The 22,757-nt window shown below is 31.0% G+C and overlaps 2 protein-coding genes and 1 long non-coding RNA gene across 5 annotated transcripts; all 3 read left to right on the top strand.

Annotated features, from left to right (window-relative positions):
• Nucleotides 1-4,177: 4,177 nt before the first annotated feature.
• Nucleotides 4,178-10,787, top strand: LOC114420251 (BTB/POZ domain-containing protein At5g47800-like). Of its 3 annotated transcripts, none has more exons than XM_028386163.1 (7): nt 4,178-4,723; nt 7,084-7,412; nt 7,755-7,866; nt 7,952-8,021; nt 8,113-8,517; nt 8,609-9,349; nt 10,050-10,787. In XM_028386163.1, the coding sequence occupies exons 3-7, from the start codon at nt 7,808-7,810 to the stop codon at nt 10,533-10,535; spliced, it is 1,761 nt and encodes a 586-aa protein (XP_028241964.1). In that variant the 5' UTR covers nt 4,178-4,723; nt 7,084-7,412; nt 7,755-7,807; the 3' UTR covers nt 10,536-10,787. The 3 variants fall into 3 exon arrangements, with proteins under 3 accessions (XP_028241964.1, XP_028241966.1, XP_028241965.1); XM_028386165.1 differs by having other exon boundaries at nt 8,119-8,517; XM_028386164.1 differs by lacking the exon at nt 4,178-4,723 and adding an exon at nt 6,106-6,516.
• A 1,961-nt stretch (nt 10,788-12,748) lies between these two features.
• On the top strand, nt 12,749-19,787 carry LOC114420252 (calcineurin B-like protein 3). Its single transcript, XM_028386166.1, has 9 exons — nt 12,749-13,003; nt 14,595-14,749; nt 15,386-15,468; nt 15,695-15,754; nt 16,426-16,534; nt 16,727-16,779; nt 17,528-17,608; nt 18,099-18,211; nt 19,106-19,787. The coding sequence occupies exons 2-9, from the start codon at nt 14,626-14,628 to the stop codon at nt 19,161-19,163; spliced, it is 681 nt and encodes a 226-aa protein (XP_028241967.1). The 5' UTR covers nt 12,749-13,003; nt 14,595-14,625; the 3' UTR covers nt 19,164-19,787.
• Nucleotides 19,788-20,761: 974 nt separating this feature from the next.
• LOC114417678 lies at nt 20,762-22,516 on the top strand. Its single transcript, XR_003667877.1, has 4 exons — nt 20,762-21,217; nt 21,423-21,726; nt 21,807-21,966; nt 22,056-22,516. It is a non-coding gene; the product is annotated as an uncharacterized LOC114417678 (long non-coding RNA).
• Nucleotides 22,517-22,757: the final 241 nt, after the last annotated feature.

The following is a 22,757-nucleotide window of genomic DNA, read 5'->3' on the forward strand; positions in this document are numbered from 1 at the left end:
TTTTAAAAGTGAGTTCAGATTAATATATAGGTGTATTCTCTCGTTATTCCGAACATCTTTAAATTCATATCATGATATGATAGTATGAAACATGAGTTTGGTTTTGGAAAACATGAAATCATGGCTAGCGTGGGAATCTACTATTTTCCAATTTCCCCTAAACAGTGAAAATTAAGCTGTCCAAACCAAACGGGCTAGCAAGGGTTGATTTATGTCACTCTTGAAGGGCATATTTGATGGCTTTTTTCAATCATATAAATACCAATGGAATAATTGTCATCCATGCATTCCTAAAACAAAATACTTTTAATAGCTTTTCTTATTTGTAATTTTTATATATTGATTTATATTTTCTTATCTGAAATCTTAGAAGAAATGAACAATATGGTTGAAAATATATTATATATACACCCAAAACTCATTCGCATTTCAGGTGTAATGCAGTGTGTTTATGTCAATTTGGTTTTGTTTAAATTTGCATGCATTGTGGATGAGAATTTGTAATGATTAGTTTAAACTGCATGTTTTTCATTTTTTAAGTAAAAAGTACAGTCATGTTTTTAATTTGAATAAATATCAGAGAGAAACATCTTATGAATATAAACAGTTACAATTGAATAAAAATAAATTAAGTAATTTTTTTATTGACTAAAATAATAAATACTGCAAAAAATATTAAAACTATAAATTTAAAGTGTTTAAAATTTTAGATTAATTAAAGATGATTTTAACATCAGTGACATGAAGTGTAAATAAATAAAAAGATATTAAAAAAATAAAATATTTACTGTAATAAAATATAAGGGTATAATATTCCTTTAACATTTTTTTCACTTTTAATTGCTTAAATTTAATCTTAAAGATTGATCAATATTAAACAAACTATTATATGATATTAACATTGGTAGATGCAAATTTTATAATTTTATATTTTAAAAAATAAATAACATATATAAATTCAATACTTATTTTATAGAGTAATTTATTTTAAAAATAATTATTTTTTTTAAAAGTATGTTATTAATTTATACATTAAATAATGTGTAAGTGAATATGCTTTTTCATTTTTGTTCTGAATTTTTAATAAAAAAAATAAACCAAATGGTATCACGAGCATTCTTACTTTTTATTTATAAAAATCAAAGATAAACATTATGAAATTTACAATAATTTATCTCTCATGTTCAATTAATTGGACTAGACATATATATTAATCAATATTCCTTATTTTATAGATAACGAAAAGGTAAATTTTAGTTATTTGAAATTAAGAACAAAACGTGGCTAGCTTTATAAATATGAGCTCAACGGAATAAGTAGGATATGAAATATTATTTTGTCCTTGTTTGTAAAATAATACACAATATCTGACAAAGTTGAGAATGCAGGATATGCAACAAGATTCTTGGACAAGGGAACCAAATAGGACCAATGCATTCAATGAAGCCCATTAGTCAAACAAATAGAACCAAAATGTAGGGAAATTTTTTGGGGAAGAGCTAAACTTGACTACTCAAACGTGGAATGGAATGGGTAGTAGTAGGTCCAATGTGATGGAGTATGAATTGACTACGCCCATTTTCAAGCAAATTAAAGGATTTCCAACCCATACTTATTACGCACTGGTACTGGATTCACATATACACACTCGCATGTCTTTGGCATTATTCATCATGTCTAGACCAATTTATGTTTCATGCTTGCACCATGTCTTCAAATTGCTCAAAAGCCACGCATGACCATCATTCATACGTGAAGACCTGCTTTCTTAAATCTCAAGTTTTCAACCCCCACTTCACTAACCCAGACATAATCATAACTAATTAACCGCTTTTGTAACAAATTTTCCTCCTTACGATAAACACACATCTATATTTGCATCCTTATCAAAGGCAATAATTTACGTCTAAATAATAGCTAGCCTCTTTACGATTGTTCTTCTTTTACTGTATACCAGTACTAGTATTTATATTCTGACACAAAATTTACTGCAATTTGCTAAAAAAATGTATTGGTAATTAAGCTATAGGAGTATAGCTAGTAGCTTGAAAAAAAGTAAGTTAGGTGTAGTGACTCGCTACCTTTCAAATTAGCAACAAAAAAAATGGTGGCGGGTCATTTCCTTTACCCTACTTAAGTAACTTCTACCTTCTTCTTAAGTCACTTCGATACTTCCACAATCTGAATTGGATTGAAAACCATATGTATAATTCTTTCTCTCTTTTGAATTCCTCATACAAAAAAATAATAATTTATTTATTTATTTTAAGAAATTAAAGTGTGAGGAGCAGGCAAAACTAGACAAATTTATTTATGACAAATTACGATAATTAATGTATACGCATGCATAATGTTGTGATATGGTGATAATTTTCAGTTTTATTAAATTGACATTATATAAAACTAGTTGAAAAAAAACGTAATTAGAGAAAGTAGTAGTAATAATTTTTTTAGGAGAAGTGATAGTAATTTATTGATAATTATAGATATTAATTATGTCTCGATCATCTGTTTTAGTATATCTTACTACAGCTTCACTTGATGTAACAAAAAGTTCCAAGTTTCCCTTTCTCAAAGACATGATAAAGGTAATCAACGGATTTAAAACCTGCGGGTAGGAAGATCTCTTCTCGGATATAAATTAAGAAATCTAACCAAGAAAAAAAGTCTTGAGTATTACATCAAAAGTCGGGGAGTTTCTTTCATCCCTCTAAAATTTAAATAATGCATGTATATCCACAGCATGACTCAATAAATCACGAATAAAAATATATTTAGAAAGTTTTCCTTTTATAAACTTTTATGATGATGCAAGGGATATATGGCTGATGAGAAAGGTTAAGACGCAAAAAAGCACATCAATTAAAGTTCTGCACACAGAATGAACAATATGTATTGGCATCGGACTGTCAGAAGACGACTATCTTCATCTAAAGGCACATGGTCGGCTTCACTTTTCCCTCCTTTTTAAAGATTAGTTTGGATACTCAAAATAAAAACAAAATCTAATTAAGAAACCCGGAAGAAAATGATGATAAAGATCTCTATGATCATGATCATGTTATTGAGATCATGATGCTCATCATGGCCATCGTCATCTCCTAGTCATGGCATCATTTTGGTAGGACCACTAAGGAAATTAATTGCTTTGAACTTATTTTACATATACATATAGATATATGGACACATGATGTGTTATTTATGTACATTCGATTCTAGGTGTTTAAGATTGACACCAATAGATACCAAACCCATTGTTTTTATCTTCCTAGCTAGCAGCTTATTCTATAAGAGGCTATTAAGTCATAAATAGATAGGACATCTTGGTTGAGGCAAAGGGATTGAATGGATTGGTGGGGTTGCTTGTGAATGACAGAGAATCATCTGGGTCCCCAAAGGGTTGACGCACGAGTGAATGAACAGGAACTTAGAGACGCATGAAGGATTAATCACGGAGGATAAAGAGAAGTGATTGTCTGTGTTTGGCCTCCAAAACAACCAACACACAAGTCAGACCAATCCCGTCATCAGGAAGATGTAACCAACGGCATAGGACACGACACGTGCTCGACATGCATATGAACACCATTGGACTTATAGAAGAATATTCGCCAATACCATATAATATGGTTCACAAATAATCATATTTTAAGTATGGGATCAGATTCGATTAATGTATGTAAAATAACATTAATTAAAATAGCTCAATTCTTTTATCAGATTTTTTTTTCTTTTATTATAAGATTATTTTTTAAAATTTATTTGTTTTTCTTATAAAAAATTAATTTCTAAATATATATATATATTTTTTATTAAGTAGATAAAAAAAGAATAATTTTAAAATAATAATAAAAATAATTAATAAATTTAATATAATTAACTAAATTAATTATTTTTTAAGATGTATAATTTAGTTAAAATGAAAAGAGTAATATTTTAAGGAATTAATTTTTAACTCTTAATTTGAAAAAGATAAAATAGAATAATATCTCAAGCAAGGATTAGTGGGGGGAAGCATGATGAGGAATGCATAGAGGATCTTTTATCTATGCAGAGACTTGGCCCCACACAAGCTTCTTTTCAATTAGTATAGGAGCACTCCAAAGTCATAGCCCACTTGCACTGCATGCTTTTAATAATTCAATCATAGAGCACCAATTCTCAAGCTGTTGGGTGAAGAAGGAAAAGACACTGCTTCCTCCTTTATTTATTTTCATTTTTTTTCCCATGTCTTTTTTCCCCCCCTCTTCTATTCCATTCTATTTACTATTCAATGAATTTATCACGACATGCTTTTGATACATTACCATGTTGACTAATCCCAACGAACCACTCCTTCTCTCTCTTTTCTCCCTGTACCCCGTAACACTTGGTTAGGAGACATTGTGGTACTCATTTTTCTTTAGTTGGTGTCTCCCTGGCTGTTTCTAACCGAAGCATAAGTTACAGACACACCCTATTCCCCCGTCTCTCTCTCTCTCTCTCTCTGAGGATTACTTGCACAACACTACTACTAAAGCACTCAACTTTCAGATTCGCATGTTCTTGTACGTTGGTGCAAGGCCACTGTATCTCTCTAGCTTCAGTTCAGTTACTGATGCTGTTTCATCTACTTTCTTCAATTTGTACACTACAGCTACTTCTAAACTATGCAGCCTTTTCAATTGTAAACCTTTTTCTGCTTCCTAAGATTCAATCAGTAACACCAATAATATAACAACAGGTATGTGCTCTTCTTGCTTCACTCTTTTAAATTCTCAAGACATTTCCAATTCCCTTTCTTTGGTGTTTGATGTAATTTTTTACTGTCAGTGTAGAGTTTATAGACTATAGTGTAAGAGACATTAATATATATGTGATATGGTATAAGTTAGTATTTAATTAAAGCATTATGTTTTGACTTATGGCTCCTTAATCAATAAAAAACTTAAAGTTGCTTTTTCATTTAGTTTTAAAGATGAAGAATACTTTTGCCAGAGGGTAATAAAATTTTTATGAAATAAAAAAGGAACACTGTAGGTTCTGCTTAAAAACTTCCAAAAGAAAAGGGACAAAAGTAAATGATAAAAACCTTGCAGTGGGGATGACAGAGGGTAACTGCAGAGAATTAATTATGAATTACAGATGAAGAGAACGTCCACATAAATGGCTAAACACCTTATTGAATGCCATCAAAGATTATAAAAATAGATTACATTGATTCAGCATAGAGCAAAGTTAGCTGACATTAACCATACACTTTTCTGAATTTTAGTTTTCATGGAATTGGGATCTGTGAGAATTGCCTATATGAAAAAGGTGCCATGGCTAGGCTTCGAATGCAATCTTATTTGGAAGAAAAACATGAATTGTTTCTCATTCCTCTGTCTAGTTGAAAGCAATAACAATAAGTGCCATGCCACAAAACCTGGTTTCTTACTTGTGACAATTGGATCTTCAAGTTTTCTCTCGTTTACAGTCATGTCCTTCCAACAAGTATTATCAACAAGTATTACTTTTTTTGTTTAATTGTGATTTTAGACATTACTTTCTTTGTTTATTATTGTCGTAAAAATAATAATTTACCAACAAGTATTATCAATTATATGAATACAGTTAGAGAACTCTTTTATGCAAATTACAATTCAAATATTATGTGTTTTTAGCTGGAATATTTAGTTAGTATTATGTCATGTCCAGTTTGTCACATCTATTAAATATTAGATGAAATCAAAATGAACAAACGTAATTGTAAATAGAGAAAACTAAAAAGGTTTTATTGAGATATGAAAGATTAAAATCGTACCATCATAATATTTGAGGATTAAAAATATAATTAAGTATTTTTTAAATAATTTAAAATTTGAATCAAATCTCAAAACAAAACGCGAATGCTAGGATAGCTTTATGAAATAAATTGTACTGTACTCTTTCAGTAATTCCTGACTAAAATTGAAAAGAAAAGAGAAACAAATTGAAGAAAGGAGAAAAGGTTGGCTTCCACCTTTCTTGATTCCCATATGCTTAATGGGGAATAAGATAATTGAGATGACCATAGCAATGGACCAGTACTCTAGGTCTATTATAGGTTTAAACTGAAAAAAAAAAAAGAGTACATTGGTTAATATATCAAAATTCTCTAGAGACACGGCGAAAGTGACTTAACAAAGTAGCCACATGCACAAGAAAATATCAGTATTATTTGCCTTCGGTTAGGAAGCTTTAATTTGGTAACATTAGTTTTTAGCCCGGTGCATCCCTTTCTCTCGGATTTTCATATCATTGTCTGGACAAAGCCACGTATCTTTATATACGGAATCAAAAGTATATCTTCTAAAGAGATTGGTTGGGGTGTGTATTAGTATATATCTGTTTCGGATTTATATACATACTCTACTTTAGAGCCAAATCTGAGCCACTGTAATGTAAGCTCGAATCATTTATGTTGGCTCACCTAACACTTAATTCCCAACTTCCAAACATGGCATAAACATGCTTTACCACTCTCCATTCTCTGGCCAAGCCCCAACTGTCAAGGTAATCATATATGTTTATGCATGCTCAGTGCATTTTCTGCCGTGGTGCTGCTTCTTTCTTCATTTGCTATTATTATTAAGTTGTGTGGGGTTGGATTATTCAATACCCAAAATATATGCTACTGGCTCCATTCTACTTTAGAGTATTGTTTGAGTTTTTCAAAGTTAATAAACTTATATAGATATTTTTATTAAAAAAACAAAAAATATGCGTTGCTCATAATTATTTTTGCATTCTTCTATGATTTTTACCATGAATGTTTTTCCTTTTTAGAACATTAACTAATGCTCTAAATATACTAGTTAACAATACCCTTAAAGAATTACTGTAGCTAGGAATCAAGTCATGCAAGGATATTATGACAAGAGTCAACGTTTTAACATAATTAATAATTATAAGCAACACTTTCCCAATTTCAGCTTCCTTTTATTATTATATTCTATAATTTTGGGACAAAAACTACATCGCTGATTCGTTATTATCGTATTCGATCGTATGAGTAACGTAAGAATATCTGCCAACGTTTACCAAATTTTCATGTTGTTCAGTTTGTGTTACATGTGTCAGGAACTGAACTACAGAGGTAGAAAAATCTGAACCCTGATGTTAGCCAGTGAGAGTATTCCGCATTCGCAAGACTTCTAGTAAACTTCACCTACAACTCTATTATACTTCAACGGTTGAAGCAACTTCCAAAGGTATACCATAGAATAGAGAGAAACAGAAGTGCATGCCATTCTGCAAGAACTCTCAAAGCAATTGTTACGGCATAAACTCGAATTTGGTAGTTTATTTTTTTCTTCTTCTTTAATATGTGGAGGACATCATCTTCAATGAATTGAAGGGATTTCAGGATTGCATATAAAAATCAATGAGGTTAAGTGGCAGAACTTGAGGTAAAGTCTTGTTGCAAAACTCTCTTTCTCCTTTATTTAGTGTTTTTTTCTCATTCATAACCGACACAGCGACCAGGACAGGATATCATGTCATATTCTTCTACCTTCATGTATAGTGATTTCTGATTTCCATGTCCTTCATCCCGTTGCTTGAAATGAAGAAATCTAAGTTGGTGCTTCCGTATTTTGCTGTTTCATGGTCATGCATCATGACATAACCCTTTGGATTTAGTTATGAGAGGGTTACATCAATGCCTTCTGCTCTTTCTCTCTTTCTCTATGACTTTATGAGATTGAGATCTATTGTAGTGTCGTTCAAGGTGTAGTCTTCTGAACTTGCAGGTTTTAAAGAGATTTTCTTCTTGACGACTTGGTATTCATAACAACAAATAAAAATGAAGTTCATGAAACTTGGAACAAAGGCAGATACTTTCTACACTGAACAAGCTACCAGGTATTTTATCCTTTGCAGCAACCTTTTTGGTAAAAAAATCTACATACAACTTTTTTACAAACTAAGATGTATTCTTATAATGCAGGACTCTGATATCAGAGATAGTTGTAGACCTTGTGATACAAATCAATGATATTACTTATTTGTTACACAAGGTATTGGGCTTTGAATGAAAATGCTGTGGTGTTTGTGAAAAGATAAATCCAAATTTAATCATTGGTTCATCTATAATTCTGCTCTTTTTAGCTGCAGTTTCCGCTTCTTCCAAAATGTGGCCTCCTACAAAGGTTTTGCTGTGATACAAGTGATTCTGAGAGTGTCTCTCTAGAGCTTCATGATATACCTGGAGGAGAAGACGCTTTTGAACTCTGTGCCAAGTTTTGTTACGGAATTGCAATCAACATAAGTGCCCATAACTTTGTATCCGCTCTCTGTGCTGCCAAGTTCCTTAGAATGAATGATTCCATTGAGAAGGGAAACTTTGTAGGCAAACTTGAGTCTTTCTTCAACTCATGCATTCTTGAAGGTTGGAAGGATTCCATTGCCACGCTTCAAACTACTGCTACGTTGCCAGAGTGGTCTGAGAATCTTGGTATTGTTAGAAAGTGCATTGATTCAATTATTGAGAAAATTCTCACGCCCCCACCACAGGTCAAGAACTCAGATCCATCAAACTTTCTTAAGTTTCTGTGACATTTTTAATATAATTTTTTTATAGCTTATAAACGATGATTCTGTTCAGGTCAAATGGTCCTACACCTACACCAGGCCAGGTTACACAAAAAAACAGCACCACTCTGTGCCAAAGGATTGGTGGACGGAGGATGTTTCTGATCTTGACATAGATCTTTTCAGGTGCATAATCATGGCTATTAGATCAACCTATGTGCTCCCTCCGCAGCTTATTGGAGAAGCTTTGCATGTCTATGCCTGCCGGTGGCTACCGGGCCTCACGAAGATAAAAAGTTCTGGCAGTTCAGCATCTCAAACAGAAGAATCTAAGGAGAAAAACCGGAAAATTCTTGAAACAATTGTGAGCATGATTCCTGCCGATAGAGGGTCTGTTTCGGTTGGCTTCTTGTTTAGGCTTCTCAGCATTTCAATTCACCTTGGTGTCTCATCGGTCACAAAAACAGAACTAATAAGAAGAGCCAGCCTACAGTTTGAAGAGGCAACAGTGAGTGACCTACTTTACCCTTCAACATCCTCTTCTGACCAGAATTATTATGATACAGAGTTGGTTCTAGCAGTGTTGGAAACTTTCTTGAAGCTTTGGAAAAGAATGTCGCCTGGGGCTGTGGATAACAGCTACTTTTTGAGATCAATCAGAAATGTTGGCAAGCTCATCGATTCCTATCTTCAAGTGGTCGCAAGGGATGACAACATGCAGGTATCAAAGTTTGTGTCTCTTGCTGAAACTGTGCCCAGTATTGCCCGGGAAGATCATGATGATCTCTACCAATCAATTAGCATCTATCTTAAGGTGAACTACCCATATAACACCTGCAGTCACTTGTTTAATTTTCGTCGTCCCTTGCTTGAATGCTGGAATATTTCACGTGAAAAAAAAATGACAACCGCTACTAAGAAAATACCGTTTACTAACGGATATAAGAATTACTTCCCTGAATATAACTTTTGTTGAACAAAAATTAAATTTATGTATAAATATTATAAGTCTATGTATGAGTGTAAAGTGTGAGCGAAGAACTTCTTGTTTGAATAATGCCTAAAGCTTTGAATTAGATATGATGTCAAGTTCGTTAATATAGTTGGCTTGTGATCTATAGACAAAGATCTCTCCAAGGCAACATATCAGCAGAAAGAGAGTCACTTGAGGGAGAGATTGTTAGAATGCAAGTAAGTCAAAAAGTTAATCAATATATAAGTGAAAAGGACTAACAAGCACTTGTGTAGTTAATTTGTGCCCTCCTTATCTATGTAACAGTTTGTATACTAACATTTAAGTAGCATATATTTTACTGACATTTAAGTAGCTAAAAGTACATACTGATTTTGTATACTTGAACAAAAATATTTTGTAGTACAGGTATCATATTATTCAGCTTATTATGTTCCAAAGACTATACCAAGGGAAGCCAATTCAGTGGCCAGTTTTTATATATTCTTTGATTTATCTTTATGGTGCATTTATGATGTAATTTAAGTTCTATACTGAACAGGTACATCCTGACCTGAGCAAGGCAGACAAGAAGCGCCTGTGTGGGATTCTAGACTGCCAAAGATTGTCCCCAGAAGTGCGTGCCCATGCAGTAAAAAACGAGCTTCTGCCATTAAGAACCGTTGTGCAACTTCTCTATTTTGAACAAGACAAAGGCTCTAAGGCAACCACAAGTCACAAACTGCCAAAGCCACATGAGATACTTCTGGGAGCAAAACATAGACCAGCTACAGCAACAACTAAAGAAGAATTCAATAGAGAAGAAATTAGAGAAAGGGACCACCACAAAACTAAAAGATCTGATGGTAAGTTGTTGGCCTTGGACTTGGAAAAAAAGATGGCTATAAGAGAAGACATTGAGGAGACCCAGTCTGAGAAGGCCAGGGGAGTCAAAGATGCAAGTAGTTCAAGCGGCAAGGTGGACTTGGACCCCAAAAAAATCATTAGAAGGGCAAGAAGTAAATCAGAACATGGCGTCAAAAAGTAAGATTGAGATCACCATGATAACAATAATAATAATCTTTGGAGAATTCCTACAAAATCACTGTCTGCAATTTGTAACTTCAATTCTTATTATTTCTTTCTTACCGTGTCATAAATGTAAGCAATGTATAAATCCTTTGTACTATCTCTTTCCCTTAAGAGTTGTATGTAGGGAAATTATTTTTTTACACCATTATTATTTTGCATCTTTTTGTTTGATAAAGAGAGACAAAGAGAGATCATATGTATCAAAAAATGTTTTTCTTATTTTATTATTAAATAGGATATAAAAAGTATATAAAATATAGATGTAATATAACACAAAAATAACATTGTCTGTTTAACCAAGAGGTCGATGTTAATTATGTTACAAATGCAATTGAATTTGCTGTCACTTTTGCAACTCGTTTGGAAAGTCGAATGTAGGAAAATCACTATCATACCCGTCGCCTTTGTGTGACCCAAAAATGAGTGAAGAAAAAATTAGCAACGAGAGGAGCCTATCGAGATTGGTAAAGTAATATATATATATATATATATATATATATATATATATATATATATATATATATATATATATATATATATATATATATATAATTTTGTAACCATGTAAACAATTTTTAATCTTTTCTTTTAAATAAATTTTAAGATAATGATTATTTTTAAAAAAATATAAAGTAAAAATTCATTTGATATAAAAATATACATATATTAAATTTAATACTATTATTTTATAATTTATTTATATACATATATATAAATATAAAAGTAAACTTCACTTCAAACTGAGAGTCATATCAAAATTTTAATCTCAGAAAATAGTTGTTGAAGTAGCTTAACATAAAATAACAATATCATGATTTATCTAAAAAAAATAACTAGAGAATTAAATAAATATACCGAGAATAAAATGGAATAAAATATAAAAATTTAAAAGTTAAAAGTTAATGTTTTAAAAAATATTATTTTATGTAATGTTTTAAAAAGTATTAAAAGTTATAAAAAAAAATTATTTACCAAACAGACAAATAAATTTTTTAATTAGTTGAAAAAGTTAAAAATAAGTTAAAATGTATTCTCAAACATAATCATAACCTTATAATTTAATAAGTTAATTTTTCAATTTTCAACTAACTTTTCACTTTTAGTTAATTTTATCAAACATATTTTATATAATAAAAATTAATAAATATAATATATAGTAACGTATTAATTTAAATAACATACAAATAATAACAAAATAAACATAATAATTTTTTATTAATAATATATTACTGTATATTCTATTCAATATATTTATTTTTTTATTATATAAATTGTAGTAATGTATTAATTTATACAATATATATATATATATATATATATATATATATATATATATATATATATATTTATATTATATTCTTTTATTCAACATACTATCTTTATATATATATGAGTATTTATTTACATTAGTCTTTCTAATAAAGTCAAGAAATAGTGTCTGGTAAGACATTCAAGGAGTTCATTTAATTAGTTTATAAATTAGTTTGATCAAATTGTGTAATCCATTATATAAACTATAAAAGTTGAATAAGCAAAAAAAAATAAAATAATTATATAACATATATTTTAAGTCTATAATTAATTTTGAGTTGAAGTAGTTTAAGATAATATTTTTTTATTGGATCGAAATTTTTATATTAAATTTTATTATTAATTTATCATTAAAATAAAAACATTCAAATATAAATGATAGTATTTAAAGTCAATTTTTATCAAAATAAAATTTGTAAAATTAATTTAATTGAAAACCTATTTTGCCAATGTTATCCTACATGCACACTATATAGTTTTATTTATAAAGTTAGTACTCATATTGTTATTCTTATAATAAAAATATTTAAAGAAAAATAAATTTAAAAAATCAAAATTAGTTACGTTTTTAAAAGCTTAAAATTATTCTTTTTGTCGACACTAAAAATTAAAATTTGTAGTATATAAAGGAATAGAAATATATTTATTTAAATCTAAAATTAATTATGCATAAATTTTGATTATTTATTTTACAAAGTTGGTCACTGAAGGAGGAATAGTTGCTAGCTAAACATGAAAATGGAAAGCACAGTGAAAGAGGCACGTGGGAAGGTGTGTGCATGTGCAATCAATCATCCATGGCATGACTTGAGGCCATTCCTCTTACTCACTTCTCTTCAAAAATGAAATATGGCTCTTTCATTCTAATATTCTTTCCATAAATATAATAATTAATTCAGTCAGTTTTGTTATTTTGGGTTACAAGATTGTTCAATTTTGCACCTCACCTGCTTTTAAATCAAATCCCCCCAATTATATATAAAACCAAAAACCCACCCACCTTGATGCATGCTTGCGTTGCTTGTTCCTATATTACAATTACAATTTTCAAAGACAAACATGTCCGAGAATATTGACTCCAACTCTCCTTCGCTTTCCCTCTTTCTCTGAAAGGTAAACCCCACTTCTTCATTTCAATACCTCTCACCTCAACTCTTTTCAAGTTCCGTTTTTTTTTTTTTAATTATTTAATTACTCTCCGTAGATCTAGTTATGAATCCCTAATTTTTAATTTTGATGTGTATTAATCAATAATCAATGATGATGTATCTGTTTATCGTTGCACGGTCAGTATGCTGTTTAAAATTAAACCTTTTTGGGTTCTGCAAATTCATGGTCATGCCCTGTGTCACATTGTTGCTTTGTTTTTCCCTTGGTTGTTGCATGTCCAGCTAAAATTCCCATGTTTTGTGTGAAAGAGTGTGCGACTGTCCCTGAATTTGTTGAAACTGTGATTTTCGATTAGCCGGTTTTGGAAGTGATCACTTGGCTAATCTATTCAATTGGGAGATTGAATTCGTGAGATTTCTCTCCCATGTCACGTTTTTGCTTTCCATGGTTGAGGATGAATCTGTTTTGTTGGGTCTGGTATAGAATCATACTTGAATTGCTAAATTTTGTAGTAATGGCACCTATTACTGTTAAACTCTTTTCTTTAGAGGGTGGAAATACTTTCCTTCCGCACACTGCTTGGAAATTTTAAGTGGAGGATGGAATGCTTGGTCTATTTAGGTTTGATATTGAATTTTAATTGAATCGTTAAGTTTCCTGGTAAAGTGGTAACATCAAAAAGTTGATGTTTTGTTATAGATTCCTACAGGGTGCAAACATTTTCGTGATACATACCGCTTTGAAATATTATGCATGCACCGTGTTTTCATATACATCAGTTTATTGTTCCATGGAATATCATATTTACTTCCTGTTGTTGATTGAGAGACTATTGAATCTGTGAAGATTAAAGCAATGTGATGACAAAGGTGGCTGTCTTGCATTAGAGCAATGTCACTGGGATAGCTGACAATATTATTAATGCCAGCCATTTCTGCAAACACATGCTTCTAGTTATGCTAATTGTAGAAGCTTTTGTGGTATTACATTATCCTTAGCTTCTTCTCAGACACAGCGGAAACTGGAAAGGAAACAATTGGATTCCTTTAACTAGATAAAGTTGTTCCAAATCTTTTTCTATGCCTCTTGTCCTGAGCTGAATAACAACAAATATGTTTCAAAGGAAATGAGAAATAAAAGGTTTTCATCCATTAAATTGTGTGGGCTTCGAAACATAGATTGAAAATGTTTCTTTTTGTTGTCACCACGGGCTTGAATCTCTTTATTGCCGGTGGTATTGCTTGTCAAACATTGTGTCAAATCAAGCACAAGTTCAGGCTTGGTTATCTACAATTTTCTCCAGAAAAATAGTAGTCATTTGTGTGTTGCTCCCGTTTCTTGTTTGCACCATCATTATAGGTATGTTTGCACATGAAGATGTCTGCATAATAAAACTTAATTGACTTGCACTCATTTTCTTTTATATGTTGATAAATCTCTCAAAATGATTGTCTTGCATTTGACATGTCTGTTGATTTATCAATTTGAGTTCTCTCTTCTGCATACTTGTTTTCTTTATCAACGACTAAAGTAAAAAAAAAATCTGTACATTTAGACATTTAATTAGTTTACCTTCTTTCCTCCTGGATTTCAGGTATGGAGTGCTTTGACTTCTGGAAGAGATAATGGTGCAGTGCCTAGACGGATTAAAGCATTTGTGTGCTGCTCTGATAAATTGTTGTGATGCTGATTCGTCAAAGCAACCTACAGGTTTAGAAAATCCTGAAGTTCTTGCAAGAGAGACCGTGTGTATGTCATATCTCTAATTTCTTTCTATCTTATGTTGTGAGTGAGGAACTTTTCAAGGGAGCAATAGACCAGTTATTCATTGTTATTTCAGCGTTGTTGTTAGCAGTTCTAAATTAGCACCCATTTCTTGCGTCAAATTGTGCCCATATCTCTCTTTTCATCCCTATCTTCCCTTTTTGGTTGCCACAATATTTGTAAGACAATGGCGGAAAAGACTTAGTTATATATGTCTTTGACCATTAACGAGAAATGGTGGTCATACATTATTGAGGGTTAAATCACATAATAAAGGTAGAAGTAAAATATTCTAGGATACAATTAGATTCTGAGATTCATAATTAAACACTGATTACTTGTACAATCTGAATGGGAAATGATGCTCACTTCAACATTACCATTTTATTTCCTTTTAATGGCTATAGAAACAGTTGAAAGCCGTTGAAGACTTAGGTGTTAGATGGCAATGAATCTATACAACCTTATTGTTCAAATATTGAGGCTCTTGTTAAGAATTGATTCACTAGTATAGAATATTCATCTGTTTTTACTCTCAATTTTCTTCTTTTTATCAAAATCATAAAAAATAGGAAAGAAATTAACAAAATAAGATATTTATGTGTTTTATTGTTGACGCAGTTAGTGTAAGTGAGATTGAAGCACTGTATGAATTGTTCAAGAAGATCAGCAGTGCAGTGATTGATGACGGACTAATTAATAAGGTTTTTTATATCATCTTTTGCTCTGTCCTTCTATCAGCTTGTGTTATGAACTTTTGATATTTGTATTTTCAACATTTCTGGACAATGCCTTTCTTCCTAGAATACCCTTTTAATCATAACTTTGCAAGTGTATTATGTTTTATGTTAAACTCAGAACTCTTTTTTTTTTTTTATCTAAACATTGTCTTTTTGTTTGTTTTGATGGTTTCCTTATTTTCCATGGCAGGAAGAATTTCAGTTGGCATTGTTCAAGACGAACAAGAAAGAGAGCTTATTTGCAGATAGGGTACATAGAACATTAACTTCTTGTTTTTCTTTTTCCAACTGCTTTTTAATTTTTCACCCCGAGGAAAAAGAAACAACAATATAAAAAATATTGGCTTAAATATGTTTTTGATCCCTCAAATTTGAGTCACTTTTATTTTTGGTCTCCCAAATTAAAATTTGTTTTTTTAGTCCCTCTTAACAGATTTTTTGCGGTTTGGATGCACAATTTATGGCAGTTTTTTACCATAAGAGAGACCAAAAAGAACAATTTTGAGGGACTAAAAGGTAAATTTAAATTTGAGGGTAAAAAACAAAAGTGACTTAAATTTGAGAGACCAAAAACATTTAAGCCAAAAATATTTTTGTATTGTTTTTATGAAAACGCCAAAAACATAGTTAATTGTGGATAATATTTTCAATTTCCGTAGTAAAATTAATTTTTCAACTACCTTTGTATTCATTATTATAATCTGTTTGATGTGTTTTACATGTAACTATGTTACTATATGGGCTAACAAATCTGGCATTTTATGCCATTATTGTATTTATCATTGATTTATTATGTGGATGACTCTTTTTGTGTAATATTTATGATCTGATTACTTGAAAAAGTTAGTTGCATACTGTATACATATGGGGTTAACCTTAGAATTTGTATTTGTCCTGTTCATGATTTTGTACTGTTTGTAGGTGTTTGACTTGTTTGATACAAAGCACAATGGGATACTTGATTTTGAAGAGTTTGCACGTGCTCTCTCTGTCTTTCATCCCAATGCACCAATTGATGATAAGATTGAGTGTAAGAATGACAAATGTTTAGAAGACTTTAGCTATCTGGTCTACTTTTTTATCTGGGTTTTGAATGGGAAGGGCATTTATTGTAAAGGGAGCTAGATCAATTTTTTGTTTCTGTAGTTTATTTATTTCCTTAATGCATTTGTTATTGATAGTAATGCATATGTTGGGGATTCCCAACTCTTCCTTTTTGCAGTTTCATTCCAATTGTATGATCTCAAACAACAAGGTTTTATTGAAAGACAGGAGGTAATTTTCTTTTCTTGTGATGTTGAATAAATCAAGTTTTGTCCACCCACCATGTAGGACTACTTTTTGACTTTGTTTGGGTCTCCTTACCACCAATGAGGGATAGAGTTATCTGTTGGTAACTTGAATCAGCCTTAACTTGCATAATTTGTTTTTCTAAGCCCACTGCATATGTATTTTCAATACTTTCGTGGTCCAATGCCCTGCATTGAAAACCAGTCTAGCTGAAGAGTTTTCAAAGTTTGATTGGTCATCTTTATCTAAAGGCCAAAGGCTTTAACACTGGGAGAAACAAAGAGTTGAATTATAGGTAATATCTTGTTCGGGAATTCAACAACTTTATCATTGTTTTTGGTAATATTTAGGTATATGACCTTATTTTTGGAACAGAATTTGACAAATTGTTCTTATCAGTTACTGATGTGAGAACTGAGAACAACCTAGATGAAATTGTACATTAAATTATTATACCTGAGTTAAAATAACCATTTTTTTCATCTTGGAGCTTTAACATCGGAAGTTATGCATTCAAAATTTACACATTACTTTTATTTTTTCTTTTGCCTCTTTAAAACTTGAGTACCCTCCTAGAATTTAACTGCAAATGAATTTAAAATCATGTTTTAGAAATGCAGTGCGAAAAATTGTTTCTTTTCTCAAAATCTGTTTCATACTCTGACATGATATGTTTCTTATAGCAGCTTATATTTGGTAATATGAATTGATGATTGATGTTATTTGGGTATAGGTAAAACAAATGGTAGTGGCCACTCTAGCCGAATCTGGCATGAATCTTTCAGATGATGTGATCGAAAGTATTATTGACAAGGTGCTTCATTTATCTGATAACTTAATTGCATATCAAATCTTTTGTTCATTACTAGACTGTATAATTGAAGCATTTTATAAGCACTTTTTTTTTTCTTTTTTGCTTGCTTTCTATTTTTATTGTGTTAGAATAATTATGAAATTTATTATTTATATCTTGTCTCTTGAAAGCCTGTTGAAGTAAAAGCAATATTATGAAGCATGTCAATTAAATGCAAAGCATGCATACTTTGGAACCCAGCTGTTTAATTTTTGTAATGTAACTACACATGTTCTTTTTTCTGGGTGCATGTTCATCCTTCATTGTATCTCACATTAGTTAACTGTTAATTGGACAGCTGTGTGTACTCTATGTGAATAATGTGTGTACTCATATTTGGTCCAAAGTTCTACTGAATTTCTCTGCTAAATATAGTAAACCTTTTGTCAGCCTTATTCTTGTGCTACTATAATCTTCTCTGTATGTCACTGATAGTTCTTAAGTTATTTAGACATTTGAGGAAGCTGATACCAAACATGATGGGAAGATTGACAAGGAAGAATGGCGAAACCTTGTCTTACAGCATCCATCCCTTCTGAAAAATATGACTCTTCAGTATCTCAAGTGAGTTTCTTTCCGTTAATAACCACAATTTGGATTTTGAAATTGTCTGGTAAGTGAGGGAAATGTTACCAAGCTTATTTGGATGTGTTAAAATGAGTCATAATATTATTAATGCAAAGGCTAACCAGTAACCTAAGGCACTAGTAAAAGAATGAAAAATGATTTTTTTATTAAAAAAATGTTATTAATGCACCCCTACTATGATTCCATTGCATTCCCTATGCGATTTTCAATAAAGAAAAAAACTTTCTATTATTGATTCGTTAGCCAGTGCCTCTAGGCTGAATTGATCTTGTTACTAATTCAAACTGGATAGCAAGACCCTACTATTAAAATTATAATCTACACTATTAATAAAGAGAACAGGGGGTGTTTTTCTTAACACATTTTTATAGCCAAAGTTTCAAATCCTTACCGATTCAAATGTTTTTAAAATTAGTTGATAATACTATTATTATTATAAAGAAAATGAAATTATAATAAAATGTAAATGGTATTCTTCCCTTATCTCCTCTTATTCTCAACACTTCTCATAATTGCATGTGTGTTGTTTGCCACTTTCAAGTTGGTAATGAAAAAGAAAGAAACTTAACATATTTCTTTCGAAATAAAAACTGTAACTAGAAGTTTAGAAGTTTGGAAGTTGCTTGCTAATATATCATATCATTAAAAGAATAATTAAAAAAAAAGAAGCAAAATATATACACATGCCCATGACCTATGTGGACTATGCATGTAAAATTGTAAACTTTATGGTTCATTCATATTCATATTACAAGTTTGTTTAAATGGTAGCTATTTGGATTTGGCACCAATACGATTACCTTCTCAGGGACTATTTTATTTTATCAAGCTCTTGAATCTAACATCTGACTTAAATTGTTTCCTTGGCAGAGATATCACTACTACATTTCCCAGTTTTGTTTTTCACTCACAAGTTGATGATACTTGAGGCAAACCACAGCATCCATGTCAGTTTCAGTGTTCTTGACTGGGAATGGTCTTAGATTGACTTGTGAATGATGGGGTTCTATGTGAAGGATTCGGTAAGGGGTGGATATGGAGTTTATTTATATTTTCATTATAGTAGAACTTTGTCTTTCCGTTTTTGGATGAATGAGGTTTGTAGATTGACAAATGGGTTTGATTATTTATTTATTTACTTCATTTGAGAATAAAAGGGGGAACAGAATAGAATATTCAGGCATTTCAGCATTAGCACCTTGGAATTAATTTTGTTGAGAAATATGTTTACCAAAAGTCTTGTGCAATGGCTTCAGCAATCTGTGAAGAGTTCTTTGAGCACATGCCTGGGTTGAGAAATGCTGCTCCAAAAAACTTAAATGCATGTCAGCTGTTGTGCCTAAAGCCAACTTTGGCTTTCCTCCTTGACAAAAGGATAATGCCCCTTTCTATCCAATTTCTTTCACTCTTATATTTGCCATTATTTTTGTCTAGGCCATTGGCGATTAAAAATTAATTTGCAGCCTATGTTTTCTTGTAATTACATTTTTTTTTTGCAAGTGTATGTATTTGAGAAATTAATTGAAAAACATTATTTTATGAGTGCCTAAAATCACAAGGTGCATTTTCTTCTTTTTTTCTTTCTTTTTTTCATGTCTACAAAATCATTAGATTGATTATTTAATTATATTAATTATATGCCACAAAGAAATGTTCAAATGTGATGGTTGGAGAAGTGTAAAATTGTAAACCTCAATTTTTAAAAATCGACCCGACAATTGAACCACGGAAACTAATGGTGATTGTAATACTATTGTGATACTATTGTTGATGTGGTGTTATGTTGACATGTACATGGTGACGTTTGAAATTTTTTTAGGGATGATTAGCAATAGGGACCTAAATACAAAATGTTTGAAATTTATAGGGATGATTTTAGAAGAAAAGAAATATAGGGACTAAAAAACGAAAAAGAGCTAAATTGTAGAGATTAAGTCTTTTTTAATTTATATAATTAACTTTGTAATTAAAGCTATATGACTATTAAATAAAATTTATTTTTTTAAATGAAATAAAAAATATTTATAGTATTTTATTTTATCTATTCATTAATAATATGTGGCGAATTTAAAGTATTTTAAATCCACATAGTTTTTATTATTGGTTACTAAATTAAACTACTCGCAAGATTAAATCAAACTTAAGTTCAAGATAAACAAAAATAAAAAGAGGTTAAAGTTGTTTCTTAGGGTTCATGATTCATTCTCAAGCTTTTAATTTATACTTGAGAAGTATTGAGTGATATGGATAGCTAACTAACCATTAATTAATTCCTTTCATCTTTTTTTTGTTTTTATTTTATTTAATTGGTTGTCATATAAATATTATGTCAATAGTTTATATGATTATTACGTCAATGCTAATATGTCATGTTAACTAGCGGTCAATCTTGACTTTGGACGGTGAACCAATGAAAAGATTAAAATTACTTATTTTAAAAAATAAAAGAATTAAAATTACATATTTAAAATTATAAAGAATCAAAATTGGAATTTAACAAAAAAAAAAAAAGAGGTTATACTTTTATTTTAAAAAAGGCCATGAGAGATGCCTCATCCCCTGCCTTTGAATTTGATAGATTTATTGTAAAAGCAAGTATAGGGATAGAAAGTTGTTAATTTACTGGAAATTAAAGCACACTTGAATAAAATCATGAGAGCAAATTGCGATGGAATAAGAAGAGAAGACGTCTAGGAAAGTCCAATTGATTTTCCATATAAAAACTGTTAATATATATAATTTTACATAACATCTTTCTGAGTTGCAACAATTTTCTTCCTGAATGTTAAAGCTTTAATTCTGCTAAACTTGTAGGCATTTTATAATTAAGTAGAAGCTTGTTTCTGGCTAAGCTAAACTAAGCTTGTGGACATTGGAAGCGCAGAATCAGCAAACGGCCACAGCTTGTTTCCCCTACTTCCTCATTCTTCTGATTCTGGTTCTGCTTTGCTCAGTCAACCTCTATTGCAAGACCAAAACCTGGTATGTGAAGCATAATTTCTCTTAAATCTTAATTTCCTTTGTTTCGATAACTATTAGTTTAGGTCTAATGCAACCTCAAAAGCTAATTTTAAATGGTGAGAATTGTCCTTTACTTATTTTGGTTATATCACTAGCTACGTGGGATCACCAACAATGATAACGCCTGCACTAGTATCTATTAAAATTGTTGTTACTTTTTGTGTAGTTTACAGAAATAGAACAAGAAGTCCAAGTTCTTCACTGGGAAAAGCCTTCCGCTCTAGAGAAGGAAATTCGCGGATTGAAGTCCAGTTTTTCTAGACTCGAAACAGTGGTGCAAACCAGCGTTTCAAAACTGCAATCAGGGCCTTCATGAATCCTAGTTATATGGGTGTGAAAGAGTTTCTAATTTCTTATGTGAGAATCAGGAAGCAGCAATCACCAGCCTTAAAGAAAAGGTTGACAACTTGAAGACAAGTCTTAATGGTGAAATTATTGGACGTGAAGCTGACAAACGGATTTACAGTGCTGTGAGTGCAATTTTAGAATCTAGTTCCATTCCATTTTACTGTTTTTGTATAATCTTTTGTTTGTTTAATTACATTCACAGGGATTCACAAATCAAGGACTGGCCCATACAAGGCTAGAAGATAAGAATATTGAAGAAAGAAATTAATGAGCTGAAAACCATAGTTGATGAGATGATGTCTACCATGCTTGATTTGGCTGCTGCTATTGCTGACTTAAAGCATGAATCTCTTCAACCAAAGGTGCATCTCAATAAGGAATATGTGCAACTATTTTGTTTTTGATATTTACCACTTTCCTTGTTATTAATAATTTATTTTTTGTATTTCAGGAGTCAAATGAATCAGCTCAAGTTAGAATAACAGACTTGGCGATGATAACAGTTTCAAAGGAAGAACATTACATCGTTATCATATTTTTAATCGCAGTTCTTATTGGTCTCAATCTTCAACCAAATTGTGTCTTGACATCTGGTACCATGTTGTTGTGAGCATCTACAAAAAGTTTTAAGGAACTTTTGTTTATTTTTATCTTAAATTTATGCCGCTGTTTGCTTAAAGTTACTAGGATTAGGTTAGTGGGAACGGGTTTGTATAGTTTGTATGTGATTATAACTTCAAATCTCAATACCATTATAGAAAGGGAAAAAAACTGTTGAAAAATTTCCGTAGGTATAATGCCTTTTTATTTGGTACTCTGAATGTGAAGAATGAATGGGATCAATTGGTTCGTGATGGGGGAAAGGATTGGAGAAAATGAAAATAAAGTTGTTAGTTATGAGATTCTATTCAACTGGAACTTGGATAATGTTGTGGCGTGATAAGCAAGTAATAATCAGATTCAGTCCCTAGCTAACAGGAACTTATCTTAACAAACAAGACTCGGTTACTTTTGGACATTAAATATTTTAGAATTGTTATCTTAACAAAAATGTGTGTTTTTAATCTAATAAATCTTTATTTCAATCATTGCAGTTACCCTTTTTATTTTATTTGTTGGGAAATGATCAGCGAAATGGTATACACAAAGTCAA

This window comes from Glycine soja, chromosome 7, assembly GCF_004193775.1.
Source record: "Glycine soja cultivar W05 chromosome 7, ASM419377v2, whole genome shotgun sequence".
In the NCBI taxonomy this organism is placed as follows: Eukaryota; Viridiplantae; Streptophyta; class Magnoliopsida; order Fabales; family Fabaceae; genus Glycine; species Glycine soja.